This window comes from Polistes canadensis, unplaced genomic scaffold (assembly GCF_001313835.1).
Source record: "Polistes canadensis isolate GaletaPanama2010 unplaced genomic scaffold, ASM131383v1 scaffold_31, whole genome shotgun sequence".
NCBI lineage: Eukaryota > Metazoa > Arthropoda > Insecta > Hymenoptera > Vespidae > Polistes > Polistes canadensis.
In genome coordinates, this window is record NW_014569578.1 from 824,264 (window position 1) to 850,908 (window position 26,645).

The 26,645-nt window shown below is 33.2% G+C and overlaps 2 protein-coding genes across 3 annotated transcripts in view; one reads left to right on the top strand and one right to left on the bottom strand.

Moving 5' to 3' along the window:
- The window catches only part of LOC106784190 (cysteine sulfinic acid decarboxylase), a 5,814-nt gene extending 5,301 nt beyond the window's left edge, over window positions 1-513 (top strand). Inside the window, exon 8 of the mRNA XM_014743477.1 lies at window positions 174-513. Coding sequence (XP_014598963.1) covers window positions 174-420 — 247 coding nt within the window. The 3' untranslated portion in view covers window positions 421-513. The remainder of the gene's footprint in view (window positions 1-173) is intronic.
- Window positions 514-1,226: 713 nt separating this feature from the next.
- The window catches only part of LOC106784166 (semaphorin-5A), a 59,557-nt gene continuing 34,138 nt past the window's right edge, over window positions 1,227-26,645 (bottom strand). For both annotated transcript variants that reach the window (XM_014743428.1, XM_014743429.1), the window contains exons 3-15: window positions 19,134-19,230; window positions 7,895-8,102; window positions 7,601-7,806; window positions 7,143-7,242; window positions 6,787-6,986; window positions 6,024-6,509; window positions 5,642-5,927; window positions 5,201-5,567; window positions 5,032-5,111; window positions 4,597-4,920; window positions 3,769-4,174; window positions 3,308-3,513; window positions 1,227-3,220 (exon numbers count right to left, since the gene is read on the bottom strand). In XM_014743428.1, coding sequence (XP_014598914.1) covers window positions 3,017-3,220; window positions 3,308-3,513; window positions 3,769-4,174; window positions 4,597-4,920; window positions 5,032-5,111; window positions 5,201-5,567; window positions 5,642-5,927; window positions 6,024-6,509; window positions 6,787-6,986; window positions 7,143-7,242; window positions 7,601-7,806; window positions 7,895-8,102; window positions 19,134-19,230 — 3,170 coding nt within the window. In that variant the 3' untranslated portion in view covers window positions 1,227-3,016. The remainder of the gene's footprint in view (window positions 3,221-3,307; window positions 3,514-3,768; window positions 4,175-4,596; window positions 4,921-5,031; window positions 5,112-5,200; window positions 5,568-5,641; window positions 5,928-6,023; window positions 6,510-6,786; window positions 6,987-7,142; window positions 7,243-7,600; window positions 7,807-7,894; window positions 8,103-19,133; window positions 19,231-26,645) is intronic.

The window sequence follows — 26,645 nt, forward strand, 5'->3', positions numbered from 1 at the left end:
TATTATATAAAATAAATTAATGTATAGTTAATATAATATTTTACAATATATTATATAATATTATTTAGTAATTAATTTACTAGTTAATCAAATTTAATTATAAATCTTATAAGTTATGCAGAAATTATCAAAAATCAATTAAGTGGGTTATATCTTAATCTATTCTTTTTTAGGTACATCCCATCTAGTATGCGTGGCAAAAGTGAGACCCAAAAATGGTGGGACGAATTGTCCAGAGTTACGACGTCGATAAAAGAAAAAATGGTAATTGATGGTACTTTAATGATTGGCTACACCCCCCTGCCCAATAAAAATCTAGTGAATTTCTTTCGAATGGTCGTCACGTGTCATCCACCACCTTCGCAAACTTCTATGGACTATGCCATTAAATTATTCCAAACATACGGAGAAAAATATTAAATTCGACAAATTTTTCATGGCTTATCTCTCCGTCCTTTTTTTTGGTTGCAAATTTTCCTATAATCTTTCACTTTTTCTTTTAATTTCATTTTCATCATTTTTATATCTTATTTTGGATCATTTATCTTTTTGAAATATAAATACGTTATATAGGCATTATAAATGAATAATTATTTTGTTTATTAAAATAATATCATCCAATTAGTGTAAACAAATTGGAATAAAAAGTATGTTGTTATTTATTAGGTAAGTATTTTGAACAATTTTGTATTAATATTTTCATCCTATACTTAAATTTCTCATATTGTTTCAATTGTCCTATGCGTTCTTTCACAATTAATAATACATATTTATATGTATTTCTTTTCAGAAACTTCATAATTTTTCATCTATTTCATCCGGTTTTATTTTTGTACTATCAATGTATTCGCACAAATCGTTAATTACTAATAGATTTTTCATTTGCATTTTCTATAGTTCGTAATTATATGTTTCTTGTTTATCTTCTACTACGAGTTAGTTTAAATGCATTTTTGTTCTTTCCTTTTATCTTCTTGTGCAGTTGATATTTTTAAGTCTTTCCTTACATTATGTATGTATATTGATATACACCATCTTATGTACCTACATTCAATACAATGTTTCTATTTTTGTTATATGGCTTTTAGTTGCCGCGTCCGATAATTCAAAGTATCCAATAGCTTTCATTATTGTTTCATAAATTTTCATTTTATTGTCTAAACTGAGTTTCAATTTATATATAGTTACTAGGAAATGTAAAATAAAGAAATTCAATTCGTAAAATGACAAATTTTAAGAGAAATATTGTCTTTATTAACATCAACGTTTCGATGGGCATTGGTAGGGGGAGGGGGTGATTGGGGCAGGGTGGGTAAAATAAGTGTATGGAGTACAAATAGTTATTAATATTTTACCTTCATTATGATCGTAAAAAGAGCTTAGAAGAATATCGATGTAAAAAATAGAGATCGTTAAGATCGTTTAAACAGTCCTAACGATAGGATATCTTCCCCTTCTTTTTCTCTTTCTTTCTCTTACACACTTGCACGTATACACACACACACACACACACACATACTCGTTAGCTATTTGTAATCTTACAAAGAGTCTGTTGTCATTTTAAAAAAACATGTCATTTTAGATATGATGCGACTTTTTGAAGCGTAGTCGTTATACAACTCGAATTTGCTATATTTCTCGCCGAAAATGATTAGTCACGGCAGGCAATATAAGGCGTATCGTTTTCGCAATAACTGTTTCCTTAAAACGTAATACAAACCTCGCATGCGACTCAATATGAGTCAATAGCAAAACGCAACTTTAAACGAAAAAATGTCGACTCAAGTTACGTTTAAATATACATATACATACATATAAATTTTATCAAACATACATCTAAATCGTTTTTTTTTATTCGCATGTCTATATATATATATGTTACCGTTTCTTTGTGAAATTCGCTAATTTAAGAAATAGCTAGGTATTACATGAGATAACTATATCGACTAGGTAAATTATGAAATAAGGCATATATGCATATTTCAAATAGACAATATATGAATTCGCAGAAGGGGCATAGATGAAGTATAAAATTGAAATTTTGTTTGTCTCTACACAATAATGCTTGTAGTTATCCGTTTTTATCTCATACTGTGCTTTGAAAACAAATGTTCTGTTAGTCCCACTATTCTATCCACTTTGAAAGAAACTAACGGATTTTTAAATATCTTTTATATGTTTTCTTAGTCTAGTTATTTCATGCTATACCTAGAAAATTAATAAATTAACTTAATTAGACACTTTAACGCAGTAATATGTATAAAAGTATAATATTTTATTATTTAAAACACTATCTATATGTACAAACTCATCATGGCACTACGTTATTCGGTATCAAAATTCATTTATTTTTTCTTTTTATGATGAAGAAAAGAAAAAAGAAAATATTTGTTAATCTATGTACACTTTTTTTTGTTTGTTTTACGTTTAACAAAATCTCAGCCTCGATTAGTGTTTATAAACGCACGAAATCTTTGTACAAATATAGAATTCAAATATTAATCAAAGACATACATATTTGATCACTCATCACACTCACACTCATACATACATATACTTCTTTTTCGTACGTATTTACATGAAAAATAAAAATAAACTATGTAAATTCTCTCGTAAAAAATATTTCTCTCACTTCATGCAGCGTCGAATCACGTATTATCCTGCTAAGGCGTTTACATGATTTGTAAAATTAGGCTTTTTCTTGATGGGTTCATCAGTTATCGTTAAAAATTATGAGTTCAAACTCGTTGTCTTATGCTACTTAACCCAGACGTAGTATCTTAATTACTTTAATTAAGTAGATATTCTCCGAAGTGCACTTATCATCAATTGCTTTTTTACGTCCTGGTATCAAAAAATAATACCCGATATGTTTTTCTTTTGGTCCCTTTCAAAGTGACCCAGTGATTAAGAAAAGAAATGAATATTTTTTATTTCGATGATATAATTCTCATAATTTTGTAAAGTCTTGTGAAGTAATACTATAAAAACGATGTGAAAACAGTCGATCGTTTGTTCAATAGTACTTGTCCTGATCGAGGTCAGCACGAATATGTTGTTGACCATGACTGTTGCGTTTCAATGTGGCAGACTCGTATTCCAAACTTTTTGGATATAATTTCGGACTCCCAAGGCCGTTCACATTTGGATTGGTTTTTCCGCGAAGCGTACCATTTCCGTTCGTACTGCCAGAGAAACTGGGCTGTCTTTTAGCATTTACCTATTGAATATAATGAGTCTTATTAATAATGATCCTTTACAGATCAAATGTAGACAAATGAAAATGATTTCATTATTTATTTCATACCTCTTTTAATGGCACTGTGACATAAGGATTTTGTTTGCTGATGTAATGAGGACTACCCGGGACACGTGGTTTTCTTCGTTTCAAATAAAAGAAACAAAGAATCGCTGTTAAAGCTAGTCCAATGAAGAATCCAATGATGCAACTACCTACTACAGCGCCTATCGATACGCTGGCACTTTCTACGCTGGATGGTAACGCGTTTACATCTGGAATTGGTATCAAAATTAATCCTAATACTAAACGTATTATAATTGATTATACGATCAATTTTAAATTTGGAATTAAAGTTCTGCATTCAATGCTGTTACTTTTTTTTATTTAACTTTGTAACTATAATTATATATATTGTTTTATTTATTATTTAAACCAATGCAACAAATTGATTAAAATCCAGTTATCTGAATAGTTAGGTTGTAAAGAAGAATGCATAAACTGTTTCTTTAAAAAATTTAATTACCCACCGTTGTCCGTGCAATCCGAAAGACAATCTCGAGTTTCACGATTAAGTCCTTGGCACATTCCATTACTATGTTGAAGACATTGACGTTTTCGATGCTGTTGACGATCACTATCGCAGGGGGTCCAACGGGACCAGGTATCCCAACCAAGTAAGGACTCGCAACTTGGCATTTCACAGGTCTCTCTAACCAGTCTAGGTCCGTCACAGGTTTCTGGTCCGATGCATTCCCTTGTTCTAGTACGAACACCTACACCGCAAGTAGCTGAGCATTCGGACCAGTCCGTCCAACAGGACCATTGTCCTTCTACTACCCCACTTCCGAAAGTTGCTGTTCTGCATGGATGAATATTACATAGTCTCGTCTGCGTATTCATTCCTTCGCATGGTGGAGACTCGCACTGTCTTCTCTGCGTTTTCATTAAAATTACAAAAAATATTATATTTTATTAAAAATGTTATCAAGTTATGTGGGTGTCTAATAGAGATGATTATGAAGAATATATTTTACATTCCATTTTACATTCCATTTTACATCACTCTTTTACTACTATTATCATATTTATTATTATTATTATTATTTTGTTTTATTATATTTATTTTAACTTTTTAAAAACTATTCAAATATTTTTAAAATCTTTTAAAATCTTCCTGACTATGTACACCTTAAAAGCACAACGAAATAAAACATGCATTACAACATATAAATTCCCGAATTATTTACTGTATTCGAAAACGAATTCGTATTGCATTCTGGGCGTTCATGAACTTGTCCCGTAACAACATGTAAACAAACTATATTGATTTAAAAATAACAAGTTTTGATATTTACTCTACGTTGTGAGCCTCCTCCACAAGGTCGATCGCAAGGATACCAAGCTGACCAGTCACTCCAACCACTTTCGACCACGCTATCTCCATATCCGTTGATGTTGGTTCGTAAACAAGAACCATCATCTCTACAATAACGCTCCTCCTCTTTAGCAAATTGCACTCTCACACTGGAGGGATCGTCCGTTTGAGCGCGACAGCTGAATCTAAAGCGCTTTTCAGTGTAACCCACGCTTCCATTTTGTATAGATGCGTTCACGGCTAACCAAGGTGTCCAGCCTGAGTATCTTCTAGTCTCACCGCATTGTTGAGTGCATTCCTCGACCTACGTACGGATCAGCATTATTATCTGCATTTCATTTTTTTAACCAATCATCTCAACTATCCATCCATCCATCCATTCTAATAAAGTCGACGGTATGTTAATATATTTCACCTGAAAGTCACATCCAATACACTCGGCACCACCTTTCCTAGGCGAGGGATTGTCACAGGTTCTCCTTCTAATTCGAATACCTATGAAACAAAAGAATTATAGAGGTATTGTTAATAACAGTTTGCATTTGACGATTGATAATTATAATTAATAAGATAAAATGTCTTACCGCCGTTGCACGGTCGAGAACAGGCATTCCATGGACCCCAAGAAGACCATTGTCCGTTCTGAGGTGGTGGTGTAACTTTAGCTGGCGTAGGGCAAGGTGGTAGATCGATACATACGATATCATCGTGATCATGTCCTACGCAGACTCGACCACCAAAGGCTGGAGAAGGATTCGTGCAGCTACGTCTACGTGTTTTCATGGCGAAGCCGCAAGTTTGAGAACAGGCTGACCATGCGGACCATGTTGTCCAACCACCGTGGACAGTACAGTTGGTAACTCTGACGCGTGCTCCAACGCAACCTGCACCACCATGTTGCGGAGGTGGATTGTTGCACTCTCTGGTCTGACATTGACAACTATCAGTGATCTGGAAATAAATTCAGATCGTAAGTTGTCTCCGGAATTGAACATAATCCTCAAATGATGGGATAGTTTATGCACCTCTTCGTGATCAAAGTAAGAGTGTGAATGAGAATGACCATGAGACGACTGATCTCCAGTACCATGTTGACAGGCTGACCAAGCACTCCATGCACTCCAACCACCATCGACTGGATCAGTGAGTACCGGGCATTTCGTTACTTCCTGATGCCAGTGAGTGGCAATATGATTCTGCTTTGGTGCTTGGGCACACTTCATCAAGTGCTCGTTCCAACCGCAATAAGGTTCTTGTGCGTTCAGACATGCTTGACGACTTCGATGACGGTGGCATTGAACTGCCGGTATTCTAATTAATAACAATCATAACATAATTCGAATAAATATCAAATAAGATCAATTATACACCTGTTAAACCTGTAATTCAAATCAAACTTCGTTTTACCTTAACAAACCAATTTCCATGCCAACATATAAACTTTGGGTATCCTTTAAAAATTGCAAAGTTGTTGGCATCGATGGGAGCGGACCCCAAACTTCGACTACGCAAGTTTCTAGAGTTCTCGGAAGTACAGATATTTTTTTAATCAATCTATCAGTTGTGGCAACGTAAAGTACAGTCACTCCACGATGTAATTTAGTTGGTGTCACATCTACAGCGATTTGTGTGAATCTTTCCAAAGTTACGGTATGCAATGGCGCCATTGTCGAGCTCTGAACAGCCTCGTCCATTAATTGGTATCTCTGATTGTCAATTATAATATGAGGAGTTGTGTTAGTCGGTGGGGCACAATGCTCTCTGTTGTGATGAGAAACCGGTCGCCTTTCCCAAGCAGCCCCTAAGTTCTCTTGATGCTTGAAAGGCCCATCGAAACTTGCTGTGATACTTGACATGTTGAACGCACAAATTGCAGAGCCGGCTATGCCGTTACTGTAAAAACGACGATTTATTACCACCAAAAGAAAATATAAGAACATTGTTTTGTTCTCTTATGCTCGATTTTTCTGATCTTTTTTTGATCATTAACAAAATTTAGCTTCACGTGAATGATACATCATTTAGTTATTTAATATTACCCTCATATTCATCCTCGTACGATTTATGGACAGACATAAAATTAACTTTAATGATATTTTTTCTTTACTTCTTTTTTAATTTTCTTCATTTTTTTGTGTAAAGAATTATTATACGTTAGTTTTTAACGTACGTCGGAGTTGTGAAAGTCGCGTAAACTATTCTTTCTTCGGGATGATAGACAGCACCCTGGATCTCATCATAATAGAAAGGGAACTCGCCCGGAAGGGAACAATTCAAACGAGCCTTGCTGAAACTCATCCAGACGTCCTTCATCATGATCTGCCCGCCTCGATCGTTTTTGCAAACCCGTGCTATTCTCGAATATATTTTCTGAAACGAAAAACATTTAACGCTTCGTTAAATCCTTAGACATGCTATTCACAATTGTACTGAGAGTCAAATTATACGATTATCTTCGTGTCACGCAATAATGTCATTGACAATGGACGTCAAAATATAAAGAAAAGAAAGATAAATCGATTTTACCTTGCCACAATTGATATATTCCACTGCGGTCTCGCGAAACAAAAAATATACATGATCTTCGGTTTCGAAACTACCAACGAATTGTGGATCGTTCAGCCATCTGAAAACCATAAAATTCCAATGATAAATAATTTGGTGCATTTAGATAGAATCTTTTTGATATTAACTAATTGAAGAATAAGTAATATTGACTATATAACTGTAGTTTAAAGGTAGATTTTAATTATGTTCAAACGACGACTATAGTCGTCCGGTATTGAACCTTTATTATGCACTTACGACGATTATAGTTGTCAGGTGTTGAACCTTTACAATAAATTAACTAATAATATTTAGTACAGTGAGAAAGTATTTATGATCTGATTGCACGTAGGAGAAAAGTATAATGATCCTAAAGAAAGTAGCATCGAAAAAGTTATATGAGAAATATTAGAACGAAAGGGCACAAATTTCATTACCTGGAATCGTACTGATGGGTCCTCAGATTTGGTGACGCAAGAGTCCTGTAGATCGCAGGATCGGAACCAGAAAAATCAGTTGGTGCACCAGCAAAGAGTCCACCCGATGGACCTCTGGCTAAAAGTGCAGTGACATTGGCACGTGGTGAATACGGACACATCGCAACACCTGACATTTCGCTCGTCACACTGGTGATATTTTCGATCTTCGTTTGTGGAAAATAACGAAACGATCATTTATTTATTAATAATTAGTTCGTTCCCAAAGAGGTTACAAATTCAAACGAATTATACCTCTCTCCAGGTACACCAAGGACTGAAGGCGTAAGTACCGCAGGTGAATAAACTTTTCCCATTACTGAGAAGTACTTTGATGTAATTGTGACAATCCTCAGTGCTTTGGCCTTTGTTCTGGCAGGTATTAATTTTATCTTCCGGTGCCGTCCAAGAGGCATGTTCCAAAGATGTTAAAGATGTCAATGTTAAGCGGTACAAATTGTCTCTGGAAAAGTACAAGTTAGTAAGGTTTAATAAATTTGACCAAAACATAAAATCTTAACGAGTTGATAAAAGTCGAAAAAAGAATGAAGCGAATTCCAAGAGAAAATCGATTAACCGTATCCACCTGAATAAGTAGACGTAATACGAGAGCGGCGACAGAATGAGATCAAGAAAAATCTGAAAGAAAGAAAGGAAGGAGGGAAAAGGAGAAAGATTGAAAAAGGGAGAGAAAGGGAGAGAGAGAGAGAGAGAGAGAAGCTGCAACGAAGCATAAACGGCGCCTACGTGGGCGCAACCGCCGCGCGATAGTTCCACCAAGTAATTATTATTTAAGTGGAATATGAGTGCAATTGCGTGCCAATTAATAAGATCGTGCCGTGCCGCGGATCTTTCGCCCACGTGTAGCCACATGAATCTATAAGTATTGCATAATTCTGTAGCCATTTCTATAAGTTTATGCTAATTCTATAGCAACATATACTAACACTACAATAATCTGTCAAATATCTCTTTCCAAAACTATCATTATATTTTCTTTGAATTCGGTACAGCCAATTATTGATGAACAACTTTTTAAAACCTATTTGCATTCAATGATGGAATATTTTGCGAAAATACAATGTCAACTTATCAGCGTATTTAGATTTCAGATGCAAATGGGTTAATAGAATATTTCGTATATATTAATGAAAAAATAATTAAATATTACGATTAAAATCAAAATACAGACGCATTGATATGCATCAATGACATTGGCAATACAATTTTCGCGGTGATTGCAAAAGTTCGTGTCAAAAATGAGTGGAAATCGTGCACGAAGTTTTACAATTACCTAATATACTATATTAGTTTTATCTGAGTTAGAAGAACACGCATTCTTGGCCGGCAATTTAAAGAAAAATCCTATCGAAAGTAAGATTTATTTATGCTAACTGCATAATCTCGACGCAGGTGTGACTGGCACGGTAGGCGAGGTTCGATTTATTGCAATTGCCACGCAGGCTCGTTAGCGTCACCGTCAACTTAACGTGAACACGAGCGTGGAGACTCGCTTGTGTCGATAGGTTAATTTGTACTGATTTTATGACGATTGTCACTATAATGTCGCTGATATCGATTTGTATTAATTCAAGTATCGAGATAATGCTGGACATGACTTTTACAAATATCGTTATTTTAAAATCCTAATCATTTCTATAAGGTGTTTTACAAGGTTCTTGAGTTTCAACCAGCTCAAGATTTTATACTTTTTTGGGTTATTCTAAAATACCACATAATCTTTCCAAAGGATTCACGAATTGTTGTTTAGATATATTACAAATAATTATATTTTGTTCTAATAAATTTTCTAATTTATAATACAGACCCCTCATTATATATATGCTGATATTACTAAACAGCAGTCAATCTTAATTTCCTTATCGTTATTCTTAAGGACATTCATTATCGAATGCAAGTGTATTATATAATGTTACACTTAGATTTCTAAAGGATATTTAAAATAGTGGTCTCTTAGTCGGATCGATCGATCGATCGATCGTAGGAAACCTTGGAGAAAAGATCAAGCGCCGTGTTCTCGCTCAATTATCAATTGAACGGTTAACAAAGCGTAGGAGATAAGTGAGTCGTGTACGTAAGTAGATAGTACTCACAGTACACTACTTATCCGCCGAGTGGCCATATTGAAACAGATTGCTTCCTGCTCAGTGAACAAATACTCTCTTACCCCCTGCTGCATGTGATGCTCCGACGATGACTTCTATTCAATTAGCTAGCTATTTCTTTTTTTGTTTCCCTTATTTTTTACCCAACACTGAGACTTTATCCTAACGAGTTGAAATACTTAACAGCATGAAAACATACAAAGTATTAAATTGTCTAAGAAGTTCCTGCCGATTTATAAATATACAGATGTCGTTTTTGAACCTTTTTTTTTTTAATAAAATCGACACGAACTCTTCGATCAACCCAATACGTAATCTCGAACGTTTGAAATAATGCCAAAGGACGGTGAAAGTGTACCATACATATGTAATCAAAGTGTTTCATTTAAATTAGGATCGATGTTAATTAAGAATTAACAAGATACTTTCACTCGTTTCATCGAGGTCTCGTGATTTTATTCCGGATGATCAGGGACTTGAATTATGGATCGAGTATCTCTACATACAATAGACCCGTATATATGTACATAATATATACCTAAAGAATTAATTTCATTCATCCGCTCTTTAAATGGCACGTTTACGTTGCCTTTGACAACTTTCATTCATGTCCATTCCATGTTCATTCTTGAACAAAAGAATTTCACGTTCGTACACGAACGATAGCTCAGAAAATTTTCAGAAGCAGCGTTGAAAGAATACGTATAGGGCGATTCATGAAGAAAGTTCATCAATTTAAGATGGCTTTTTTGAAGTCATTTTAAATCTAAAAGTTTATACGAACATAGACCCGGTTTTGAACGGTTACGGTACAATCGTTGTTGGGTTATATTACAAAAATGGGATTCTCAGATTTTGATGTCAAAGTGAATCTTATTGTACCTTTACGAAGATATCATTTTTTGTTTTAAGACCCGTTATAATTGTTTAAGAATTGCGCGTGTAAAGTGATTCGATGGTTTGTGTGCAATATGCGGTGTTTCAATATAATACATTCGATTAATGTTTCTTTCGTTTTTCCTTTTTTGTTGTTGATAAATCAGGTCTTTCTTCTAGCCTAAAGGAAATCTCCTATATGATAACATTTTAGGGGAGTTAGATTTGGGGATTTAGTTGTATCAAATACAACTTTTCCTGTTATACTGATATTACAATTGTTTGATATTTCAAATATTCAGTAGTAAATATTATGTTGCATGTATGCATGAACTATTGGTAAATGTATTATTTGAATAATGATTCAGATTAGAAATAGATGATTTTTCTTCGAGTATCACCCAGTATATTAGATTATTTTTCAGTATACCTTTGAACGCCGCGAGCGTTCGATAAGCCGTTCAGGATCCAGGTACGTGATGTGACGTGACGTTAGGCGTGCACGAGAAACAAATAGGAATGTAAATCGTGGCGCCGTTGCGCACGGATACAGACGAATACGGACGGGTGTTTTACGGGCTTTCGAAACGTCCTACGGCACTTTCTGCACCTGAGCTTGCGTCTCGACTAAGAATAGCGTTCTGAATAAAACTTGAAAATCGACAAGAAATTCGGCAAGAAATTCCCGAGAGATGCATCGGTTTACTTGGAGAAAAGTGAAATATGCTTTCTCCTAAGAAAAATCTCTACTTTCTCCGCTTGAGTTGATCTCGTGATCATTTCCGGGATCTAATCCTAGGCTTATCCTAAGCCAATGGTAGATTGATTGCTATCTTCATAGTCAGGTATATAAAATACATTTTCACATACTGTTGACTGGTAATTTTACGTAGAAGTTATTTCATGTCATCAGCTATTATTTCCCAATTAAATATGAAAGTTAAACAACCTAAATTAACTTCAATATGTACTTTATTTATATATAAATAATTGAAAACAGATGCAAAAATACAAGTTGATTCGTGATCGGTCAATAATGTGTTAACTTGTTCTCTCACAATTAACGCTTACTTATAGGTAAAAATAAAAAATAGGAAGAGTTTAAACCTATGAACATGGTCAACAACCTCTATAATCTTTAAATGGTCTCCTTCAGTTACGTAACACGTAAAAGTTAAAAAATAAAATGATATTACGAGTAAATAAGCATGCGTGACTTGGAAAGGAAGGGCATGAGGACAGTTTCTCCTCCAACACTAGCTAGTTTGTTCAGTTTTGCTTTGCTTTTGCTTTTCCTTTGCTTTGCTTTGCTTTTTTGTCGCGGCCACGAAAAACCGTGGGCCGCAGAGCGTTCTGCCCACGTGTTAGATACCGCCAGGCCCCGTCGTCGTCGTCGTCGTCGTCGTCGTCGTTGTACGTACGTTTATATTTACTTGCAAAGCTTTGATACGCACTTTACATATGGCTACTCGTATATATCTAACGTTTCTCACGAGTTAACCTGTAAAAACTAAGGAGACAGGAGTGCCAGCAAGCAATCGCTAATAAGACTGATAATACAGATTTCTATTTATTTTATGCACTTTCTTTCTTAGACTCCAACAAATTCATTTCAATCAATAACAATAGTCATTTTTCACTTCGATTGAATGAGAAAACGTAATGTTTATTTTTTTGCTGTTTCTATTCTAAGGATCATTTGGTGAATAATAGGTTCAATGCATCAAATACTATAATTAGGCTCATAAATATTGTGGAAGATACTACTACTATTTTCATATATACAGATCTTTTGAAATTTTTATTAACCTATTTATTTAAATCTTTATTCAACCTATTATTACTCTTCCTATATTCTAGAAAATGCATTGTTCTTTTTTCCTATTTAATACATTCTCCTGTTCAATGAAATATCATAATTTTTGTGCGAATAAATCGGCAAAAATTTGTATGACAACCGAAAAAGTACTTAAAACATTTAATATTTTCTCTTTCTATTTTGTGATATTTATTCAAACATAAATGGGGTTTCATATTCGGTGCCATTACCAAAGTTTCTCTCTCTGTTTTTGCCTTTTAAAATCCTACGCTCGTATCTCGACTTAAACGTAAGCTTAACGACACAGTGGCTGGATTAGCAAGCGCGAAATATAAATACACGCGTTCACACGCGTTTTATATATGCGTGTTCGTGATCACTAACATAAGAGGAGTGTGGGGTGTGTACAACGCGCCCTTCTCTCTCTTTTTCTTTCTTCACTGTCCAAGTATAATATATAGAAAGAACCATATTGCGTTATAGGCGCGGGCCAAGCTGGCGCCGTTCGTGACATTCTCTTATTTTCCTTTTCCCTCCTTGGAGGTAGTAGTGCCCTTCTTTCTTCTAAAACCCATAGTCGTTGTTGCTTAGAATCCGTGTTCACTCATTCTCAAATATTATTATCATTAACACCTCTATTTTTCTTCCAATTCATTCTTTATTACTTCTATTAGGTCGCCCGGAAAGTCAGCGAAGATTAACCACTCTTAACATTTTCAAATTTTCTTTTATATTTTAGTTTTCACTCAAATTCTAGTTTAAATAGTAAATGGGAGTTAATAAACAGCAAAATTGTGACAAATTTATTTTTCCCATCTGAAACGAACTGGTATATGAAATGCATGTAAAACTTCTCCTTTCGTTTCCTTTGAAATGGTTAAGTATTGGATCTTACTTGAACAGTGCATGGTTCTAGTGGACCCCTATAATTTTGTACGATTTAAAAATAATTGGTGTCCTATCAATTTGGTTCTCTGCTTGCAAGTGACACTATAAAACCAGACTAGATTAGCATTCTAATTTTGGAGCAAAAGAACTATACTCATTCAACCAACTCAAAAGATTATGAAAAAAACACTCAGTTGATCTTCTATGGTGATTATACTAATTTGTTCACTTTCTATATAGAGCATATATATAATTTTACTTAAGTACTTATTATCGACGCTTCTTCAAGGGGACGTGCATTTATGTATTATTATTACGTATTATTATCATTAAAGTAATTTATATACATCAAATGTCCACAGTTGGACAAATTATAAAACTTAAAGATATTAAGGATGAAGAAAACAATAAAAAAATACGATTTTCCTTTTTTAAAATAAAAAAATGTGTTCTTTTAAACGAACAGTACACCCCGTAGATACGTGTACATATGCACCAGTACGAGAGTTTATTTGCAAGAAGATAAATCTACAGGTAACGATTTGTCATGAGACACGCGTTGCACCGTGACGCGTTCAATGTATACCACGAAAAAGTTTGACTTATGTTTCTTGGGAGATCAAATCGTTATCGAAAATATCTTTTAAATCATTCCAACGTTATTTATTAATATTAATGTAATTTATTAATCGTAACGTTGCCAGTAACCAGCAATTCTTAAAAAAAAGCCAAAAACATTTTTCAAAGGAATACACAAGGAAAATGTTTGACTTACGTTTCTTAAAAGATCAAATCGTTTTCGAAAATATCTTTTAAATTGTTTAGTTATTTATTATCATTAATCGTAATCGGGCAATAAGCAAAAATACAAATTTTCAACGGAATCTTATGTTTATGTTACACGACCCCGATTGATTTCAGCAATGAATTTTTTTTTTTCTTTTTTTTTCTTATACCTACCATACCTGTCTCTTATTATATTGCTTAGGGGTTATGATGACGTATAAATGTCAGCGAGTAAACGCAATAAACGCTTCGAACGATGATTAATCGCACGGCATACAATGGTCTAATATAATTTCCTATAAATTGATTGCAGCGTGCATTCTTTAAAGTGAGTTTATTTCTTTTTTTCACTGCGAATGCTCGAGTGGAATTTATGAAATAGTAAAAGTTCAGAGGATTTCCTATGAACTATTTTTATTTGTTTAAAATATATTTATATGATATAATATGTGTATATTATATTCGTGAAATGAAATTGATATTAATTTGAAAGTTTAATAAACCTAAAATACGTTTTTATTTATAAGAATTTTATAGCATTGCAATTCAAGCAAATATAAATTATTTCAATTTTATATTGGAAACTGGTACCGCGAATACTGTATATATATATATACAGTGTCGGAGAAAATACAGGAATTATGTGCTTGCTCGTTCTCACGGTGAGAAGATACTGTAAGGAAAGGTTCGGAGAATCGAAAAGAAGAAAGAAAGAGAAAGAGAAAGAGAGAATAAGGTGGTCCAGAGGTTTACCTCTGAGCCTTCAGGAGACAACATCGTAAATACGATACGTCGATGACCACGTATGAAATTCCTAACACCTGTGGTCGACCATCGTGAACGATCTCACGCATGTTATACACCCTACAATTTTTTCTCTCTCTCTCTCTTTCTCTTTCTCTTTCTTTTTCACACATACCCACATTTTTGAACCTTCTTTTCCGTTATAACACTGACACTTTGCATAAAACGTATATGCTTTCGTACGAAACAAACAAAAATCAAATAAAATAATAAGAGAGAGAGAAAGAGAAAAAGATCGCGGTTTCAAGAATCGTTCGAAACTTTTTCAGACTCCCAATATCTTTGAAATTTCAGAGAAACTTGATTATTAATTCTCTTTTAGCTTTACCACGAATGTATACTTTCGCTTTATTCCTTTTTCGTTATTCGCTTATAACCGACACATCAAGTTTCTTTATAAGTTAAGATTTTGTGTGCAATCTTGATAAATCAAAATTATGTAGAGAAAGAGAAAGAAAGAAAAAAAAATAAAGAGAGAGAGAAATAGGAAGGTGGGGTGAAAAAAGTAATAATGATACAGGTCGATATTAATAATCGTACACGCGAGTAAATCTTTTGATACGATAAAGAACATAATATTCACGTAGCATTCGCGATAAGCAATAGTTTCAATTATATCTTTATAAGATGAAAATAAATGATAAATATAATAGATAAACTCAATAGTGCAAGAGAAAATGAGCAAGTAAGAGAGACATATGATGATATAGCAAGATCTATATTAGCGATCGAGATCACCGTTAGATCCTTAGATCAGACGAGGAAGAGAATAATTATCCGATCGAGATAAGAGTGTTCTAGGTAGTTAGGTAGACATAGATAAATATATCTTTTATGACTTCTTTAAATAAAGTCATAAAATATATAGAAAAGAAGGATCTTAGCATGTAATTTTTATCTTTCATTTCGATAAGGTTATATTTTTAAACATGATCGAAGAACGATTCTAGCTTTGGTACCTAAGTAAACAAAATGTTCTATAGATAGATGGTAATATTTCAAGGGGTTAAAATCTATACATTAAATATAGGAAATATTTCATATCAATGTATATTTGATATAAATGAATTTTCGAGTTATATTTTTTATAATCGACATATTTTCAATCCATTTCTGGTTGCACGGCCCTAAATGAAATATATGTTAGTGATTTCAGCAATAGTATACAAAACAATTATGTTGATTTTAGAACACTATTGAGTGCTAGAGAATTGCCAATGTTGAAGATTTTTAGAAAGCCCAACGATTATTTTACGTTAATAATAAAGATTATTGTTATTAAAAAGTGACCTGAAAATATGAAGGGCAACTTATCCAGCATATCGACATTGGCGATATCAACAACCGGGTAAAGTAACGATCCTTTCAATATTGCATTTAGGATCATGGTTCCTTGCATCATATGTTTAATATTTATGTTCTTAATTATTAATAATTCTCGAAAACTCAATATACATATACTCATATATTCATACGATATTATTTACTTATTTTAATATATAAATATACCACCTGAAGTTTTGACATGCATTTATGAAACATCCAGTATAGATGAGTACTCATATATATTTCCATGTACCTATCTAACCGAGTCGATACACTTTGCACGCTTCATGCTCGTTATAAAAAGTGCGTGTCTACGTTTCGAATGAGCGTGGGCAGTACCCCGGCTAATAACTTAACATTCTATTAATAGAAAGTACGCACGAATGCGCACCTAAGTATAAAGTACACGTATGAGCACACACGCATTTATATATATATATATTTATTCCTTTTTTTTCGCGTATCGATCGATCGATCGACAGATCGTTCCTTGCTCGCGATCTCGAATCTGTAGAGACACGCGCGAGCCTTCTCTATCTGGTTCGGTTTGAAATTGAGCGTGGGCGAACTGCATTTTTCGAAACGCTCTCTCGTGCTTGGGAATAAATATCTACCGTCTGCAATATCTACAAGTGTCTTTCAATGTTCCTCCAGACTACTTGTAGTCTTTTCAATATTTTTATTCTATCAACTCTAATAAGACCAAAATTACGAATAAATATAATATATGAGTCATCTTGTCGTAGTTAAATCCATTTTTTTATATATTTTAATGGAATTGTTTTTTTCTATCTTTTTCAGCTGCCAAAAGGTGAAAATTCTAATGTTCTTCAAATGTTGCCCAATAAATACTTACGTTTTTATTTATCCTGTGCACAGCTTGTTTTGTTGCAGAGTCTATCTTTCGGAAAAGAACATTATATACTTTTCTGATTAAATGAAGAAATCAATAATTTTCAAAACTAATGTATTACGAAACGTTAATTTTCTCAATATTCAATATTTGCTTCTGTGCGACTCATATGATAATATGTAAGCATTCGATTGTGTAAACAATAGCAAAAAGGACACTACTTTTTATTGATATTTTTAAACATTTTTTACTATCTTGGAATGATTCAACGTATTCTTTTCTGAATAATAACTTGGTTGCCTAGATTATCTGGTCTAACCCCTAGATTGTTATTTGTGGGGGAAACTAAAACAAGAAGGGAGGCTGTTGCAGAAATTCATAGAAATTCGCCATGTGTAAACAGCGAATATGAGGATTTATTTAAAGAAATAATAACCAACAATGTTTATAAATTCTGATTAAATAACAAAAAATATATATATATTATATGATTAAAATATGGGATAATTGTTGATTCGTTCTCGTAATCGTTAATCGTTCAATTATCGGTTACAATGTTCGAAGAAAACGATGTTGGATCTTAAGATCTATAGGACGAACATCTTCTCTTTGGCTAAGGGCCAAAGAAAACGATCGAACGCGTTTAAAAGTCGAGCCGCAACGTTCTCGAAGGAGAAAACAGAACGTTGCTCTCTTCGATTCGGTCGTGTTTTGTCTGGTGGCAACCTTTTGCCAACTACCGCTTTAAACTCAAGGGAGACGAGATAAAATTGTTCACGAGTCTTCCAACTCCCACGTGATTCTCCGTTTTTTTTTCTTTTTCCTTCTTTTCTTTCTCTTTCTTGTAGTTTCTTTTATATACTCTTCTTTAGCGTCGACAGTTTCTCACCTAACGGCAAAATTCTTACGTCTATATAAACATGGTTAGTATTTACCGGGTCAGTATTTTTTAATTTTTTCTTCTAAGTCTTTTAAATAAATTGTCCATATTTATAAAAAAAAAGAAGAAACAGGTTATATGATTGGTCGAGTATTATTTAAGTAATTTTTTTATTTTAATATAACCATTTTATATTCTGCAGTTAAAATACTGTATAAAAAATAATCCAATAGATCTAATAAATCCTTAATCATTTAAGAACAGTTCAAAAATCACACGATTTTATAACAGAAACAAAGACATTTGAAGAGCAATATTTTCCACAGCAATTTTTCCTTTCTCGCAAATGGAGCAACGGTGCCAATGAATAATCTGTGTTATTTTGCAATAACCTGCATATAGTTTACAACTTTCCTTTTCTTCCGTTTTCATTTGAAAACATTTACGGTCTAACAATAAATAAAGTCTTTGGGTATGCAGCGTGCACTAGTGCAGTATTTTACTAGTAAGGTATATACACTTATCTTTTTCTTTCTTATATTTTCCTTCGCTGTTTCTTCTAGTAAGAGATCGAATCTATTCCCGATACGCTTGTGGAAAACGAAATTGCATCGGGTAGCTCTGGCTTACCGCCAATAAAACGTCGATGTCGTGATCGTTTACAAGGCCTTTGCTCGTTTATTCGGTACTTCCGTTCTTGCCGATCCTACCTTGAGAATTTCATGTTTTTCTAACATCGCCAGCTTGTTATCGCGAAGAAAATTAAAGAGCCACGTTGTATTCAACTTATCATGGGGGTAAACGTGTCAAATTAAAACGAATAAATATACAGCAGAGCATCGATTATTCGAATTCGAAAAAAAACCGTAATTTACGTAAGTAAATATTGGAAAAAAGCATGTAATCTACGCAAAATCGATAAACACAGTCGAATTTTAGTTTGCTTTAATGGAGGATTCGTAGTTACTTGTTTCGTGTATACAAAATTTCTTTTAAAACTCTCTAGAAGAAGTTTACACTTTTTATTCTTTTTTTTTTCCAGACGCGGATAAAACTTTCGCAATTTGGCTGTCTAAGTCTCAGACATCCTGTATTTTTTAATGTATAAAGGAAAAAATGATAGAGAAGTTTTTTACCGTGCACCAACGACGACTTGCTGTCTAGCAACATCGAAAAGCAGCTGCGAGTACGTTGTCACACCCTCTTCACGAAACATGCTGCCTTCCACCAGATCTGTAAAATAGAAAATTGAAACGACACGTTAGAAGATATTTTCTATTATCTTTGAAGAGTATTTAAGTTTGAAAGATAGAATACCATGAAAGATATATTTTTTCTTCTATTGTGACCATGCATACGAATAAGGAAGAAGCAGGTGTGAAAATTTGCTAGGAGGTGTCATAATTACCTAATCGGCAGGTAGCAGATTGTTCAGATGTCAAAATATACGCGTCTATTTTATATACAGTGACTCTAGAAATATATTCGGATATTACAGTATGACTAGCTTATTCTCTTGTAAAAATAACCAAAATATGAATCCAAAAGTGTACTACAAATAGTCGTACAAGTTTAGAGAAGTTGATTACGCGTATAAAAAACAGTCGAAAACGTAGAATAACAATTTTTTATACGAAGTTTTCGTTTTCAAGAAAACTGACTATAAGGTTTTGTTAAGTACATGCGTACTTAAATGGATTTTTTTATACTTAAGTACTTTATTCGTATTTGCAAACAATATTGTCAATGATTTGGCCTAGATTGCATTACTACATTAAGTTCCAACAATATATTGATATATTTAAATTATATATTGCTGAGAGTATTTTCTATTTTGTTTTAAATAAAGTATTACCAAATGGACTGCTGATACCATTTCTCGAGTTTTGACTTCTTTAAATGTAAGTATGATATTATTGTTTGAATATATCTCTGGTTCCATTATTTTTAGCATACACTCCTGAATAAGACCTCATAAATAAAAATCAAGTGGAGTTAAAACCAGTGACATTGTTAAAAAATACGAACAAAGTTTAAGTGTGATCAAGTACGAAGAAACCCATTCAACCGATTCTCGTTACTTCTCAAGTACACGTGTACTTGACGGAACTTCACAGTCCATTTCCTTGAAAGCGAAGCCTTGTAGACAAAATTCTCATTTTACATTTCCGACTTATTTTTATAAGCGGAATTCATTTCTTTCAGTTATTACCATAATTTTGAGTATATTCTACATGTACATCCCTAATAGGGTTTCTTATGAATAATCCATTTCCTTGAAAACGAAGCCTTATAGAAAAAATGATCATTATTTATTTCCAACTTACTTTTATACGCGGAATTAATTTTTTTCAATTTATACCTCAATTTTATGGAGTATCGTTTTTATTCCTATTAGGATTTATAAAAAATAAGAATGAAGCTTTATTGAAATAAATTCAAATGAAAATATAGTATATTTAAGATTTTTATAGATCATACAATTTTAATTTAATAAATAAATACAAACATTTAATTTTAATATTATAATAGTAAATTTGAAGAGTTCATTACTTTGAAGAAAAAATATGTCCAAATTGTCTGTCTTTTTCAATGAGATGAAAATAAAGGCACATTTATTATTTTACATTATCAACTTTTGTATGTACATAAAATCAACTTCTTTTAACTTTTACCATAATTTCTTATAAACTCTGTATATTTTTAATAAATTGTTTTATAATGAGGGTTCTTTAAGAAGGTTCTAACCTGACTGACGTTTCATTATTTTTCTAACAAGTAAGCTCATGCTCGCAGAAAATTCATGGAATATCATTTTCTAAGGAAGCTTCGCGAAAATATTTTAAATTCAGCAAAGTGGTCCAAGAGCTCGAGGGATCTGGGGAACGGAATGATCGAGGCGTAAAATCGAGTCGAGTCGGAAGACCGGCTCGTAAAGCGACCCTTCGATACGGCGACGAGTGCGAAAAAAAGAAAAGGAAAGGTAAAAATAAGAAAAAGTCGAAGGATCGTGCGACGTCGAGAGCTGTAACGTTGGCATCGTTTTAACGATTACAAAGGGAAGAGTTTATACGACCTTTTTCCACCTTTTTTGCACCCCTCGTTCTCTTTCGTGCCATCTATGTCCTACTCTTACATATATAGGGATACCAGGACAAGTTGATACATGGACAGGTTAATACAATGATATTATTTGGATACTCTTAAGTTTTACGTGGTTTTATCAGTATTTCATGTTTTTAGTTTATTGTCTGACCATTTATAGGAAACCATTTGTTAATACGACATATTTTTGCAGCATGGTTTAGTTTTAACACGGTTTCAGAATTAGGAGTATCATCCTACTGTATTATTTGAACACTGTGTAGATACATGTGATTGAATCTGCTCAGTGTTTGATGCTTTTAGGTTATGGTTTCCATATTTTCAGGCAATTTTATAATACGACATTCTTACAACATAGTCTAACTCTAAAATGGTTTGGGAACTGGGGAAATCTCTGTACAACAGGGGTATTTTTACAATATGGTTTCCCTGTAACACGATTGGGGAATTGAGGAAATCTCCATACAATTCGGGATGTGATGAGAATTTTTAAGTGTACGCAATGTCATTTGATATTTTTCATTCGAACAAGTAAATGTGTTGGATCAGATTTGCATATGGCATATTAGATTTTTAGAATTTTAAGTTCATTTGGTTCGTTGTGGATTAAATATATTATAATATTATTAAAAAGTGAGAGAGAGAGAGAGAGAGAGAGAGAGAGAGAGATATATATTGACTGGGGTCCAACAGGCTGTGAATTAAATAAATATCTACCTAAATACTAATAATTTATTAAAAAGATACAGATAGTTTTTATATTAAATTATACAACACTATAGCACTTATATAAAATTCATACCAATATCTTATGAAAAAACACCAACTATTTAAAAGAAAATATTAAACCAATAAATAACAACCTATATTAACATATAAATATATTTTTGTCGAAAATAATTAATCCAAACAAAAATGACAATAATTAGAAACTGTATAAAACGTATTAACTTGTTCCTTGATCGTCCTTATTTTACTTTAATTGTCCCTACGTAAGTACATACGCATATCACGTATTGAGAGAGAAACGTACGCGCGTATGCGATTGCCAGCGCCTTCCCGGAACAGTTTTTCCATCCTAAGCGAACTAGTTTAGCTCTCTGCTAAAAGACCCGGTTCTACCTCTTTCCATCTCTCTATACTTCTCTCTCTTCTCATCCTTCGTGTCTACTTGTCTACTTCCTACCTCCTTCTATCGTTATTTCTTCGTCTATCTCAATTCCACAGCGCGCTCGTGACTTTTCATGCCGGTAAACTCGTTTCGATATATCCATGTGGGAGAACGGATAATACTGAAGCCTTTCCGAGGGGTGCCTTCGATAAGAAGAGCCGCATTTCAGTTACGTTCCAGGAGCTACCTCCCCCCCACCCCCTCTCTCTCTCTCTTCGTGTTTCTTTTTTTCTTATTTGACGAACCTACATACGTAACAGATCGATCGTGATGCTGTTTGAGATTCGTGTTTTGAATTAATGTTGCATCCATGACGAAACGTCGTGTTCTCAAGCATGTCAAATAAAGAAAGATAAAGAAAATCTTTCATAAAGTATTCCATACTTAGCCCCCCCTCCCCACACACACACACACAAATCAGTATGTGACATAAAACGTCAAATAATTTCGGGCTAGTACTTTTGTACGTAGAATAATGAAAGGCATCGATTGATTAAAAGAAAAAAATCAGATTGCATTAAAATATAAAGTGCAATTGCATTTGGCAGGTGCATCGGTGCATGCGTCACACAATAAAATAAGGTCATAGGAACTTAGTTCTCAGAATTATTTTGAATATTGGGCTGGGTAAAAAGTTTCTTCGTGTTTTTTCGGATAAACGGTTCGAAAATCTCATAACTTTGGTAATATAAATTGGATTCAGCAATACTTGCAAACGTTTAAAATATGACATATCATAGAGTAATTAATAAAAAAGAAAATTGCAATGTTTGTTTATTCAGTCGAAAGCTCCTGTATCGTAAAAATAAGCAAAAATATAGAAAAAATACATATTCGAGATATTTACAAATTTTATTACAGAAAAGAGTAGAATGAGACGAAGAGTGTTAAACAATTTTGAGATTGATGTATAGGATGCAATATTAGTAGATGTCGCACAGTGCTGATTAAAGCGTTTAAGCTGGAAATATTGATGTCAAATATCTGTTCGACCAATAAATGGAAAATTTTATGAGACGATGGAAAAAATTGACTAAGAGTGGCATTATTAGCAGTCATAATGTCGGTAAAGAAATAAACATCGATCACAGAACAGTTTTAAACAGTTTGGAGAGAGGTGGATAGAAAATTGTTTTTATTTGTGATTAAACATAGAATATGCTGATGTTGTTTGATAGTATAAAAATGAAATATTTTGTAAATATGTATACGAGTCTTTCACAAAGGCTAAAGTAATTAACTTCACTCTTAGAATTTTGTATATTTACACTACTAAATTACTCGCGCGCGATCGATGTTTAACTTTTTATATTTAAAATAAATTACTTTGGTAATTAGATTTTATATTACAAAGAATAAATGAGAATAATTTAAAAAACCATTGAATAAAACTTTTAATGATCAATGTTTATGTGGGTGGTTTCCCTCTTTCTTGTTAGTCTTCCGAAACTAAAGAATAGGAATTCCGATAATGTTGATAATAGGTTCTTGTGGAAGAAAACCTCTCTTCACGGAAATACAGTATATTCTGATAAATGAACTACAAAAAGGATAATAATACAGTAATACGCGTTCGCCTCTTGACTCCTAGACGCGATAACTGCCTTCTTAGGTCTTCTTCTCTTTTATCCGGTCTTTGTCTTGCCGTGAAACGCTATTGATATTCGACTGTTTACATTATTCGACCTCTGCCCCACTCTCTCTTACATCCAATACTCTCATACTCAGAGTTATCTCACTCGTCCTCTCACAAACCACATTAATATAACATTTTTTCTTTTTTTTTTTTTACGTAGAATAAGCTTACACGTTTGTAAAGAAAAATATTTGACACCATGTATATATTAGAATACTATAATGTAAATAGTATGGGAAAGCAAAGATGAAAACTTAAATTAGCAGTATTTTAAATACAATAAATTCTGATATAACGGGAACCTATAATCTTATATAATGATCTACAAATATTTCGACGACTTTTTTATTGGACTGTTCGGAAAGTTCGTGTTAATTTTGAAAGAAAAATTAAAAAGCAACACTTTTATATTTTTATATTTGAAATATATTTAAAAATACGAAAGTATATATACGTGTTAAAATGTTCCTTTGACGACAGCAACGTTTCTACGAAATGACCCTCGACACGCTTTCACATAACGCATCGCATCTCGTGGAAAGGACGTGAAAATTTTCAGACCAACAACGACAACGATGATGACGTCTTTCGAGCTCTCGAAAGAGTGACAGCCAATTAGGCACGCGCCTCTGAAGAGTCCATGCTTACTGCAAAAGAGAGAGAGGGAGTCCTCCAAAACGACTATTTTTTTGTCTTCTTCTTATATTTCATTTCTTTCCAAGTCGCGGAGTTAACGAAAAAAAAAATAACATTCGTGGACTTATCTCGTTACAGATAAAAGATATACAAGTTTTCAAGACGTGTCTCGTGGACACGTTAAAACTTTCCTTTTATATACAGTGTATCCTACAAATATTTGGATACTACTGTATGACTAACTATTTTCTTCCATATTTCAATTATTTAAAAAATAATCGTTCCGTTAAATTGTTTTTAATAATAGGTCATTTGTTAATCTTGATAAACATTTATAATTGATTTTTCAAATTTACATATATATTGCATATTAATCGAAATTATTAAAAGGAATAATATAAAATGACTATAGGGTATGGTAGAATTTGGAAAAGCAAGAATTTTGTTAACGGAAGACAATTTACTAGTGGGAGAATATTAATTCTATTAAATTTTTAGGGTAATTATATTAAATATAATCTCTCATGATGTTTTACTTATAATTAATGAAAATTACAGTTTGTTTAAAAAGAAAATACAATATTTTTCTTACTAAAAATTGTTCAATTAATCAAAAGCAAATGTCTGCCTATTACATCCATTTTACAATAACTGTCATTTACAAACTAAAGATACTTGATTACTAAATGACTTCATCCGTTAACCGTTTGAGTCCCAGAGGCTTTAAAAAAACACGATCGAAAAGCAATAGCGCTGCTTGAGACAAACGGTTAATCTTCAATGTTTTCCAAATTGTATATCATATTTTCGAAAAGAGAGAGGAAATGTTTATTGAGATTAATAAATAATTTATTGCTAAAAATAGTAATCAGGGTGATTTCTATATAAAAACATGAAGTTTGTCATACTATAGTGTAGTTAAATGTTTGTACGTTCTCTGAAAATAATCTTTCGAATGTGGTTTTTCCAAAAGGACCTAATTATAATTATCTTTTGATAATCACGTTTTCGCCCTCGAAATGGCGCACCTTCTCTACAGACCTTACTCGGATGGAAAGTTCAACGTGGGTGGCTCAATTTTCTTCTCGCGATATAATCCTCATCTCTTTTTCTTTCTTTCTTTCTTAGGTAGAGGTACCTGCGAAATTGCAGTCTACAAATAAGGACGCGAACGGAGCTCCACTTCGTTCTTGCATAATGCTGCGTTTCGTGTGTATGCACACGTATGATTCTTTCTCTCCCTCTTTCTTTTTTTTTTTTCTTTCCTCTTTCCCTCAGCTTCCTTCTTCGATTCGTTGCAGGACCCAACATCGGAGCACGTGGGTGGTTTCACGGACATTCGATAATTCTCGAAATTAGTCCCGACGAGGTGGTGAACACGAAATTGCATAGAAAGAGAGAGAGTATATACTCCCTATCTATAATATTAATACAGGGTGATTCACGAGTTGTGATCAGTAGAGATTACTCTGTTATTAGCAGTTCGATCGGAAATGTTTTTATTGAGTACAGCATGGTTTCATCAGAGCTTTAACCGTAATTATAGCTAATTTTTTATCTATTTTTTTCATGATTTTTCCAGATCACCTTTTAAACATAACAGAATATGTTTTATAAACATAAGTCATTTGAAGTTTTATTCAAAAGTTATAACATAAATTGTAAAATTGTCTAAATGTGGAACTCAAAGATGATATTTAACGGTTCTGTGTATGTTGTTTACTATCTTCAAGTGATACAACGTATTCTTTTCTGAATAATAACTTGGCTGCCTAGATCTCACTCCACTAGATTGTTATTTGTTGGGAAACTAAAACAAGAAGTTTATGCAACTGAGATAGTTATAATTGAGACTATGGTAGAACAAATTAGGGATGTAGTTGCAGAAATTAATAGGAATTGGCCATGTGTAAACAGCATACTACTTTGTGTCGAACTTTTGTTCGCGTAAGCAGATAACATTTTAAATAGTACATTTAGATATTTTTACAATTTATGTTATAACTCTTGAATTAAGCTTTACAAATCAAATGTTTATAGAATATTCGTTACTTACGTACATTTTTTACGTACGTGTGTACGTAAAAACTTAGGACACAG